This window comes from Dermacentor variabilis, chromosome 1, assembly GCF_050947875.1.
Source record: "Dermacentor variabilis isolate Ectoservices chromosome 1, ASM5094787v1, whole genome shotgun sequence".
NCBI classification, from domain to species: domain Eukaryota; kingdom Metazoa; phylum Arthropoda; class Arachnida; order Ixodida; family Ixodidae; genus Dermacentor; species Dermacentor variabilis.
In genome coordinates this window covers 202,565,373-202,577,584 of record NC_134568.1, presented here as the reverse complement: position 1 = coordinate 202,577,584, position 12,212 = coordinate 202,565,373, and the positions used below count along the sequence as shown (strand labels likewise).

The 12,212-nt window shown below is 47.9% G+C and overlaps 1 protein-coding gene across 1 annotated transcript in view; it reads right to left on the bottom strand.

The window, feature by feature from the left end:
* Positions 1-12,212, bottom strand: part of LOC142591048 (large neutral amino acids transporter small subunit 2-like) — a 129,225-nt gene that overhangs the window by 9,769 nt on the left and 107,244 nt on the right. Inside the window, exon 8 of the mRNA XM_075703424.1 lies at positions 11,894-12,043. Coding sequence (XP_075559539.1) covers positions 11,894-12,043 — 150 coding nt within the window. The remainder of the gene's footprint in view (positions 1-11,893; positions 12,044-12,212) is intronic.

Here is a 12,212-nt window from a genome sequence, read left to right as displayed (position 1 = left end):
CGGGCCGGTTTCAGGGAAACGAGGAAACCTTTCACCCTGCAAACGTGTGAAGGCAACCAAGCCGCCCTTCCGACGGCGATTCGTAGCGTTTGGGGGCATCTTCTGGGAAACAATATTCTGTCTTTCACCCCTGCAAACATGTGCAGGCGCTAAAGCGAGCGTCCAGGGTCCGCAGCGACTGCTTTTCCGTGCGAAAAAAATTGTCCCATCTTAGAGCCACCCTTCAACACATGTTGTGCGGATGTGAAATATTACAAAATAAAATGGCCGTCTCCCCGGAAAATCTACGGGCGCGATGGTCGGCCGTGCTGCTCAGCTCAGAACTCCAAGACCAACTTTGGGCTGTCCAGCGAGCCATGAAGGCCGCACGGGAGCAGCAGCTCCCAGTAGCCATCTAGGAGGCCCCAGGCCCGGGCCTCCCAATCGCCGGATTCCAAATAAAGTTATCCCACATCTTGTGCCCAGCGATGGAATGGCAGGCCCGAGACCCCTACCATATTTGAGGCCCACTGTTATGGCAGACGGTCTCAGTCGACGCTGTCGTTCTGCTCAATGCCTTCTGTCTCTCAACAGACCGGCGAGGGCTCAATGGACACGTGTCAACAGCGTAAGGACGTCGCATCACACAATCTTACAAAGCAGTGCGCGTAAATCTCAAGGAAAAGCGACGACTTCAGCGGTTAGAGTACAACGTAATGCTATTTATTTCACAACGAAAGACGCAAAACAGAACCTTTTACTACGCAAACACGCGAAAGATATTGTCTCATCTTATATAGGTGCTGGACAGCGGAACAAAAATTGGCAATACGCGCCGGAGTTTCAGATACACAACTGATTTGACGAAACAATAGACCACGTTCGGGCCGGCATATTCTCGACGGTTTTCGAAGTGAGAGCGCCGACCAAAGTATAAACCCCATGCACGCGATCCTGCGCGCGACAGTGACACGCGATGCAATGGAGATGGCTGTCGCGTTCACTCGTCGCCTACAAGTATACTACCCCATGCGAGCGACGATATTGAGCGGCGTCTCGCCGCTTTCGGGTAATAGGGCATCAAATACGCGGCGAAATTAGCGTGACCAGTGCTTTATTAATTTAAGTTGATGTATATTTTACTGTAAAAAGCAGCATAAAATATTTCTCAATCTCTTGCAGTAGGTTCTTATTCTTGCACGTATAAGAATTCAATAGTTTGCTCGTTCCGTGCGACACTCAGTAATATTTGAGTGATGTACATCCAGTTCCGGCTTCGCGCTATTGGGGATGTCGCTCATAGCAATTCTGGGCGACGAGCGACGAATTCTAGATTTGCAGAACCGAGCGGCTGAGCGACAAGACCGAGCGATCTGTTCAAGCGACGGCCCGTTTCATCGCTCGAAGCCGTCACTCGTCGCCATCAAGCACAATATTGCTCTCATCGGGCTTAGCCTTAACTGCGGTGGTAAGCGCAAGTGATGCTTTGAAAATTATGTCGCCATGGGTCTGGCTCCCCAGTCTTTCTCCACATTTCAAGGCAGCGCGATTGAAGCGAAGAACGGCGCCCGCGATAGTAGAAACCCATGCGTTGTACTTCCTACGAACCTCCCTGCCTTTGACGGCGCGCGCCACTAAGCCACTAATCGTTACCACCTGCCAAACAAACACGAATGGTCCGGCAACAATGTGGGCACATTCCTACCCAAAGGCACCGCGCACAAGGCCCCGGCGAGCGGGGGGCTTCATAGGAGGTTGGCTTGCCGAGGCTAGCAGAATCACGTGATGCTACCGCCTAGTTTCTTTCCTTCCTCCATGGGGCGCGCTCAGTCGCGCCATGTGTAGCCGCTAAAGCCCCTCCATGATAACCTTCTAGCCTCTATACCTCCATCCACGCCCCACCGCCGCTTTCTTAAGTAGCGACAACCTCCTTTTCCCCTCACACCAAATCCGGTTCCGGCATTTCCGCTTCCGGCATGTCCGGTTTTAAGATTTCCGGTTCCGGCGTCTACGCTTCCTGGAGTTGCGCTGCGAGAATTTCCACTGTGATTGCAGACGATGGTGAGACGCCCGTGCTTAGCAGCCGGTGCTAATTTGAGTAGCTCGCTCTAGCCATTCCACCAAGCGTCATTCGTGTGCATCTACGTGCTTGTTTGCGTACGCTGCGCCCGCACGCTTTGCCTGTCGTCCCCTTTCTCTGACAAAGTGCGGAGAGCCCTGGGCTGGGGCACAACACACGAACATAATTCGCCGTACACATCTGCTCGCGTCACAACACTAACACAATTCGCCGTGCACCTTTGCACGCGTTACAACACGCGCGCACGCACCAATTCACTGCACACCTCCGCTCATATCGCACAAGAAAAGCACACTTGTTTTCACCATGTCAATGAATGCCCTCCACGCAAATTTGAACTTGTTATATTTCATAGCTTCACGTCATTGCAGTTCTTCACGCAGTGCACGCATTTGGGACGTTCGTTACCTTCGATCTGCCGTACGAGACAAGTTCAACCTCAGAATCAACAGCATAAACTCTATGCGTCTGCCGTACAAATTGGCGTCGCGAACTCCTTCACTAAAGTCCCTCCATACGTGCTGGCTGGAGGGAATATATGCTTCAAATCAAGAAGAATTCAAAGGGGACAAGCTGTTGTATTCCGCTGAAGTAGTAGTTTGCGGTCGCTGTTTTCCAAATACACGAAAAACGGGAGCGGTCTCCAAGCACCCAGGCACTACGTTCCACTGTACGTTGTCTCTCGTGGCACAACCCGTCGCAGGTTGACGCGAAGCAGCGAACACGACCAGATCGCCGATTACAATAGGCGGTGGTTCTTGGATGGAATCGCATTAACAGTTTCAACCGCAGCTGGTGCAATTAAAGCCTCTCCGTAGACGCGAAAGTAAACAACGCTAAAAAAGATAGTGTCACTTCCACTCGGAACAGGAAGCTGAAGCTACGTAAGTTCCGCTTGACGCCGGAAGCTGAGGGGATGAGTGGGATAGGAGCGTGGAGGAGGAGGGTAGGTTGGCGGTACTTAACCTGGTCGGCGGTGGCGCGTGGATGTAGGGGCTTTAGTAGCCGCGGCCGGAGTAGAAGCGCGCTAATCTGCCCCCCTCTGCCTCCCCTTTTCTTGGTACAGCGCTAACATCTCCTTGCTCCCTCTCCCCTTTAGCGCGGGCGAGAAGACGGCGAGAAGACGGCGCGGATCCTCCCGGACCTCCTCCGCGCAGCAACAAGGCACCAGCCTTCTCGGCCCACCCTCGCACTCTTTCCATGCACCTGCAGCTTATGGCACGCGGCTGCGACCCTACCGCACTTGCACTTTATAAGGAACATCCTGGCAACGCCAACGGCGGTGACGGCGATGGAAATTAGTCTGGGATGTCCATATAATTGATATCGCAATAAAATTGGTGTATCGCAGATGGCTGAGGTTAAAGGCATGTTATTGTTGCGCTTAGCCCACTTTTCTTTTATTGCACAAGCGCCGACTTAGCCAAATAAATTTGAGAATGCCAAGAATTAAACATTATTCCGGGGCACAACTTCAACTCTAACAGCTGCAGAGGGTATCCGCGAAGGGTGCAATTGTTTCAAGGCACCTACATGTTTGTTTTCCCATGGTTTGCTGAAGTCCAACGGGTTTTTTGCATACCGTATGCAGCCTCAACATCGGAGGAGTTGGTAACTATTGACGTTGCACCGAAGTACGTATGAGTGGAGCCAACCACATCGAAGTTTGTAATCCTTAGCTCTCATGCTTCCTTCAGCAGAAATATGGGGAAGTGACGCTGAGAGCTAGTCGTCCGTCAAGTATCAATGTGAATTCCATCAATGCTGCATCTCCAGAAGTATCCCTAGGGCGCCGCTGTGCGCGAGCGACGACGGACGCACTTCACAAGGGCTGCGCCGATTTCTTGGCTTCACCACGGACAGCGAGATCCTAGCGCACTTTCATCGAGGTCGTCAGCTTCCTAACGACGACAAGAATCCAGAGACACCAACCAGAAGTACGTACGACGACGAGTGACCTATTTAGGCCAACGTTTACCCGCCACCACGCCGGATGCCTCGTTAGGCCTACCGCGCCGCGCCGTCGACCGAGCCCGCGCGCCGTAGTTCACCATGAAGGTCGCCGTAGAGGGCATCCCAATTTCTCGGGAAGAATTAGCAGCCAGTGATTAGTTGACTAAAGTTAACAAGCTCCGGGTAGCGCGGACAGCAACGGGGCCAGCCGTACCCGTTTTCCCCACCTGCCGCTCCGGTCCGACAGTTTGGAACATCAAAAAACACGAGCCAGAAACTCTTGGCCTTGGCTCACCACAGATATCTGCGGAAGCATGGGAAGTTTTTGTCATCGTTGAGGTAAAACCAGTCGAACAGCCCTGGCTCAACCTAAACCGTTATGCCAGAGCATCTCTTTCAGAAAGAGTTCCACCAGGAATACTATACGAGCGGAAGCAACCCTTCTGTGCCGCCTACGGCTCGGCGTGGCGTTCACGAACGCCTAGTCAAGCTTCCGCGTTGTAATGGCCGACAGCCTTGCTTGCCACAACTGTGGCTGCGAGAAAGCGATCAAGCGTCTATGACTGTCCCCGTTACAATGTGGCAAGGAAAGTGCTCGCGACCACGCTCTAAACACTGGACGATCGCCCCTTGATAAAGGAAAACGTTCTAGGACACTGGTCCAGACGGGTTTTGGCACTCAAGGGCTGAAGTGCTCTGCTCAAGTTCTTAAGGGCTTGTGAATTGTGTGACCGACTTTCAAAGTTGTAGCGCGTAGAATCGCGTTATTGTGTGAATTTTTCTCACTTTATTTTCATTTGTTTCTTCTATCACCTTTTATTCCCTTTACCCCTTGCCCCAACACAGGGTCGCCAGCCGGTATACTTACACTGGCTAACCTCCCTGCCTTTCCTTCCCTTTGTTTTTTCTCTCTCTCTCTTAGGAAGAGTTCAGGACTCTGTCCGTGGAACTTTCCAGTCGTCGGTTGCAGGGACCTGATGGCCGGTTTCCCTGGATGGAGGGAATTACCCACCTCAAAATGACGTACAGACGTCATGGACGCCTCGAGGAAAATACTGGGCCTGTGAGAACCTTTACTCAGGAGATAAGCTACCGAGGGTCTGCGACCATTTCCAAATCTAGGTACGATAGCAGCACTATGCAATCAGACCGGATTTCCTAGAGCGTTCCAACGGCTCGGAAGAACGGACATTGAATACTCGATACAGATGCTTCAAGCAAAAAGAACGGAAGGAAGGAAAAAGTGAAGAAGGAAGGCAGGGAGGTTAACCAGTTTAGCCTAACCGGTTTGCTACCCTACACAGGGGAGCGGGATGGGGGGATGAAAGATGGGAGGAGAGAGAGCGAGAGAGAGAGAGAGCACATAGCACAGCAAACACATCGTCAATTACAGTCCGTCACTCTTGCGCGGTACGCGACATCACTGTCACAGCCGCTTGTCCAAGCCCGTATCCTTCATAAAGCGAAGTAGTCCCTTCGTCGCCTTCAGCTGCGATGTCTTCTGTCGGCGATATGTGAAAATGGTTGCAACTGACAATGGTCTATTGTCCAGGTGCGCTAGAACGGACGCCATGGACTGTCTCTGAACATTATATATTCAGGACAGTCGCACAGAATGTGTCCCAGCGTCTCCTCGCAAAGACAGGCATTGCAGAGGGCGTTGTCGGCCATTCCAATGCGAAACGAGTAGCATTCCGTGAAGGCCACCCCTAGCCATAAGCGATAAAGCAGGGTGGCCTCACTTCGGCGAAGTCCAGTTGGCATACAGAGATGCATCAATGAGGGCAGGTCGTGTTGATTGCTGCGGTTGGTCTGGCTGCTTGGTGTGCACCATAGTGAGAGCGTGATCTCCCGTGCAAGCACTTGAAGTCTGCTGGCTGCGTCGGACCGTGAAAGTGGTATGGCCTCTTCCTGTGTGTCTTCAAGAGCTGTCCGAGCGGCTTTATCGGCGTCTTGATTTCCTATGACGCCGCAGTGACTTGGCAGCCACTGAAACGTCACGTGATGTCCTTTCTCATGTGATGTATGGAGTAGGCATCTAATATCAAGCACGAGCTGTTCGAATGGCCCGCGACGCAGAGCTGATAGCACAGATTGTAGGGCTGCCTTACAATATAAATCAAATTATGGGGGTGAATGTCCCAAAGAAACACACGCGCCATGAGACGCGCCGTAATGGAGGCTCCAGATTAATTTAAACTACCTGGGGTTATTCAATGAGCACCTAATTTTAACATGCAAGAATTTTTGCATTCTGCTCTGATCGGAATGCCGTTGCCGCGGCTGGCAATCCAATCCGTGACCTCCAGCTCTGCAGCAGAACGAGGGGAGAGAATAAAACGGACCGATCTCCATCAGGGTTTTCCCTGTAAACCCTGACGAATATATATACAGACACACACGCACATATATATATATATATATATATATATATATTACGCACAAGCGCACATCGCCCGCCAGCGAAATTGGCAAAGGTACGTTTGAAACCCCGAGGGAAGCGAGCGCCGGAGGAGGAAGGCGCCTGGAGGTGAAGAAGCTAATTGCGCGCAAAGCAGGGGAAAGTACGAAGGAGCACGCTGAGCGCACGGCAAAGCAACGCCACCTAGAGGAAAGTCAAGCTGGCGTTGAGCGAAGCGTCTCAGAGGAGGAGGGTAGGCGGAGGGAGGCGCGCTGGGTTGACCTTCTCTGGCAGCAGTGCTGCCAACCCTAGGGAAATTTCACCAGGTCTAAGTGCTTTAGGTCTTGTTTAGGGAAAAACTTTTATATCTAGGGAAAAGTTGTGAAGCAAAGAAGAACTGTTGTATTGCAAAAACTTGCAGTGCAACATAATTTAGGCTTGAGCGCAGCTACCTCAATAGATAGGTCCATAAAAACCAGCTTGGCCATAACTGTAAACAATAATATCGCAGTACATCTGCATAACAAAGACGTTAATCTCGACAAAGAGGTATATTAGCAAAGTGAACAAGTGTATCCTAAAAAAGGTATGGATATCGAGAGAATTTCTTTATCCGATTTAAGGGAAAACTGACTTCAGAGATTGGCAGCACTGTCTGGCAGTTGCTACGGGTTCTGTCTGTGGTACGGACATACGGGGTTAGTCTCGTGATAACATTGTTCCCGCGCGCCGCATGTTGTATGTGCGAGTGAAGCGTCCGACAGTGAGCCGACGATGGCAGCTCAATCTCGCGCACGCAAGGGAGGAAAGCGGGGAAGGAGCGCGCCGCCTTCCGTCGCAGACAAGGTACCGGGGAGAGGGGAGGGAGATGGAGTGCCACCGCGGCGGCTGCTGCGTATGACGCAGCCGGGCGAGTCCTATCTTGAAAGCGACCTGCGATACGGACAGTGTAGACGTCTAGGCGCACCGAGGGCCGAGAGCTTCGTGTGCGCTATAGCCCCTATACGCTTTCGCGTCACATGCGTTCACGAAGTGAAACGTCACTGTAACTTTTTTCGGTATTTGTGAAAGGGGCAATTTCTTCCGCTCTTGCTTTTTTTAGATGAGATTGTTACGTATTAACTGATAACATTTATTTTTGGCTGCAAGCTTCAAACGCTAAAGGGGTCATCGATCAGAAGCCCCTTAGTAATGACTTTAATGTAATGGCTGTGTTATGATTGCAGTGACATTGACTAATTCTACAGCATTAATGAGAGGGTAGCTGTAGTCGTAATAGAACTTAATAAGAGGTATAGAGTAAAGGTAGTACGAGCCTACGCTCCAACGTCCAGTCACGATGATGAGGAAGCGTATCAGTTTTATGAAAAAGCTGAATTAGCGATGACAAAAGTGCAAACTCAATATACTATATTAATGGATGACTTCAATGCAAAAGTGAGGAAAAAGCAGGCTGGTGAACAAGCAATTCGCAACTATGGCGTCGATTCTAGGAACACTAGAGGAGAGATGCTGGTAGAATTCGCAGAAACGAATAAGCCTCGAATAATGAACAACTTTTTCAGGAAGCGTAGCAACCGTAAGCGGACTTGGAAAAGCCCTAATGGTGAAACAAGAAATGAAATTGACTGCATACTTTCTGCTGATCTCAGCATAGTACAGGATGTAGAAGTGATAGGTAGGGTAAAGTGCAGTGATCATAGGTTAGTGAGGGCTATGATTCACCTCAATTTGAAGAGACAAAGAGCTAAATTGGTCAAGAAGAAACAGGTCAACCTAGACGCAGTAATGGTAAAAGCAGACAAATTCAGGCTGGTACTTGCAAACAAATATGCAGCCTTAGAACAGAGAGATGATGGCATAGAGCTACTGAATTAAACCGTAACTAGGTCGGCTTCAGAGGCAGCAATTGAAGTGGGAGGCAAGGCACCAAGGCAAGCAGTAGGCAAGGTCTCTCAAGTAACAAAGGGCCTAATAAAGAAACGACAAGAATGAAAGTGTCCAACTCAAGACATAGGATAGAATTCGCGGAACTGTCAAAACTGATCAACAAGGCGAAAATACGGGATATTCGAAACTATAACGTTAGAAAAACTGAATAAGCCTTAAAAATGGACGCAGCCTGAAATCGGTGAGAAAGAAACTTGGCATAGGACAAACCAAGATGTATGCATTGAAAGATAAGCAGGGTAATATCATCAGCAATCTCGAAGATATAGTAAAAGCAGCGGAAGAATCCTATACTGACCTGTACAGTACCCAGTGGAGTCAGGATACATCAATTAGAAACAGTAATGAACAGCATTTAGGAACTCCTCCTATAACTAGCGTTCAGGTCAGAAGGGCCTTGCAAGACATCAAACGAGGAAGAGCGGCACGAGAAGATGAAATAACAGTAGATTTAATCAAAGATGGAGGACACATAATGCTTGGAAAACTGGCGGCTCTTTATACGAAGTGTCGACTGCAAGGGTCCCAGAAAACTGGAAGAATGCAAACATTATACTAATCCACAAAAGGGGAGACGGTAAAGAATTGAAAAATTATAGGCCCATTAGCTTACTCCCAGTATTATATAAAATATTTACCAAAATAACCTCCACTAGAATAAGGTCAACACTGGACTTTAGTCAACCAAGGGAACAGGCCGGCTTCAAGAAGGCACTCTACAATGGATTACATCTATGTCATAAATCAGGTTATCCAGGAATCTGCAGAGTACAATAAGCCTCTATATATGGCTTTCATAGATTACGAAAAGGCATTTGACTCAGTAGAGATACCGGCAGTCATAGAGGCATTACGTAATCAAGGAGTACAGAACGCTTACGTAAAGACCTTGGAAAATATCTACAGAGGTTCCACAGCTACCTTAATACTACACAAGAAAAGCAGGAAGATACTTATAAAGAAAGGGGTCAGACAGAGAGACAGAATCTCTCTAATGCTATTCACTGCGTGCTTAGAAGTATTCAAGGCATTCAACTGGGAAGGCTTAGGAGTTTATTTATTTATTTATTTATTTATTTATTTATTTATTTATTTATTTATTTATTTATACATACTGCAGCTCAATTTGCGCTAAAGGAGGAGTGGGTTGAGAAGAGGTACAGAAAATGCATTGAAGTATACAGCGGTAAACACAAGTGAACACTTTTACAAAAGCGCATCGATGAAAGGAAAATACACAAGAATATATACAAATGCTACCGGGCATGGGTGAGCACGATTATGCATCTAGGATGGCGGTTGCAAAAATTCGGGATGAGCATGAGCGAATGGACCCGGGTGATGAATTCCAGTCTTTGATTGAGCGGGGAAAAAAGCTGAATTTGAACATGTTAGTACGTGCGTTGTAGGGTATCAAGTTTACATCATGATGTCTTCTCGTTGATGATCCTGGCGCGAAGGTAATGTAATAATCATTTGAGAGCCTAACCAAAGAATTAACAATGCAATGCAAAAATTTTAATGATCAGACACGGCGACGAGAAGAGAGCGTGTTTAGGTTCAAGGAAGAAAGTGTTGAAGAGGGCGAAAAGTCGCGATGGTAACGATGACATATAAATCGCACAGCTTTTTTCTGTATTGCTTCTAGCTTATTAATCTCTTACTGCTTATGCGGGCTCCAAACTACAGATGCATAATCAAGAACAGGGCGGATTAGAGATCTTTACATTAGTAACTTTGTGTCTTTAGGAGATCGGGTTAGCGTTCGCCTCAAGTAACCTAATTTTTTAGTGCTTTACGGCATATGTAATCAATGTGTTTAGACCATGACATGTTATGCGTAAAAATGACACCAAGATACTTATACTCAGAAACCTTATCTACAGCACGGCCATTGAACGAGTAACTAAAAAGGGAGGGGAAGATTTGTTGCAGAAAGACATCAGAACGGTTTTGTTGAAATTAATGTTTATTTGCCAAGTGTTACACCAATCGAAAACGACTCTTGAAGGCGATAATGATCATTGGAAGAGTTAATCACTTCATATAGAATGCAATCATCAGCATAAAGGCGGATGTTACAAGAGCAGTGAAGTGGCAAATCGTTTATATATATTAAAAAAAGAAAAAAAAAGAAAAAGGAAGTAAAGTTCGACGGCGAATATCTCCGCAACCTTCGGTTCGCCGATGACATTGTTCTATTCAGCAACAATGCAGACGATTTACAACAAAGGATTGAGGACCTTAACAGAGAGAGTGTAAGAGTGAGGTTGAAGAGTAATATGCACAAGACAAAGATAATGATAAATAGCCGGGCAAAGGAACAAGAGTTCAGGATCGCCAGTCGGCCTCTAGAGTCTGTGAAGGAGTAGTTTACCCAGCTCAATTAATCACAGGGAACCCTTATCATGAGGAGGAAATTCACAGAAGAATAAAAATGGGTTGGATCGCATACGGAAGACATTGCCAGCTCCTGACTGGAAGCTTACCATTATCATTGAAAAGGAAGGTGTACAATCAGTGCATTTTACCAGTGCTGACATATGGGGAAGGAACTTGGAGATTGACAAAGAAGCTTGAGAACAAGTTAAGGACCGCGCAAAGAGCGATGGAACGAAGATTGCTAGGCATAGCGTTAAGAGAAAGAAAGAGAGCAGTTTGGATCAGAGAGCAAACGGGTATAGACGATATTCTAATTGACATCTAGAGGAAAAAATGGAGCTGGGCAGGTCATGTAATGCGCCGGTTAGATAATCGTTCGACCATTAGGGTTACAGAATGGGTACCAAGAGAAGGAAAACGCGATCGAGTACGGCAAAAGACTAGGTGGAGCGACGAAATTGGGGCATTCGCGGGCGCTAGTGGGAATCGGTTGGCGCAGAACAGGGGTAATTGGAGATCGCAGGGAGAGGCCTTCGTCCTGCAGTGGACAGAAAACAGGCTGCTGCTGCTGCTGCTGCTGCTGCTGCTGCTGCTGCTGCTGCTGATGATGATGATGATGATGATGATGATGATGATGATGATGATGATGAATGGCTACAGTGTACATGTGGAACAACATGTTGTGTGCGTGCAGTGAACCGTGTTAACAATGCGATTTGGTCTCTCCCTGGGTTGAAATGCTACCTCACCACTTTTTATGAAAATAAAGGAAAGATACTTAGTCACCTATAACGCTGACGGCTATTACTTTTCACGTAATAGTAACAAGAAGAAGAAAAATATTGCAAAATATGAAGTAACGGCACAGGTTTCAAAAATATAGAGCGGAGTTACATAAGAGAGTAAATGAAGTCCACGTAGTCCTGGACGCACAGGAATATACAGACAAAACACGAGGACAGGTTGCACTGCACACTATACGGAGTCCTTACACGCACACGCATTAGTTCTGAACACGTACACGACGGCTCGATGGGTCTAAAGCGAGCACCCGCGCAGGTGAAGAAAATACACATATAACATCGTATACAAGCACAGTTACACGGCTGTCAAAGCCGCGTTTCAATCATCACATAAGAGTCACAAACCTTGATTGGCCTGTGCATGTTAGGTCTTTTGTAACGCAGCCAGAGCATTCCCAAGATGGAGACGCCCACCCAGAGCCACTGGTTGAAGCTCAAATAGTTGATGAGGACAAAGATGTCGCTCGTCGAAAACATCAGCAGCGCCACTGCACACTGCATCAAAGGTTCTCATCAGATCTTGTTGCGCGGTCATCGGACATGCAAGCACAAAAAAGACACATTACGCTAAGAAACGTCTGCATGATAAACTAAATCGCTCTCTGCCGACATTCCTTTGCACTGATATTACGATACTCCGCAGATTTAAAGATAATGCACGCTG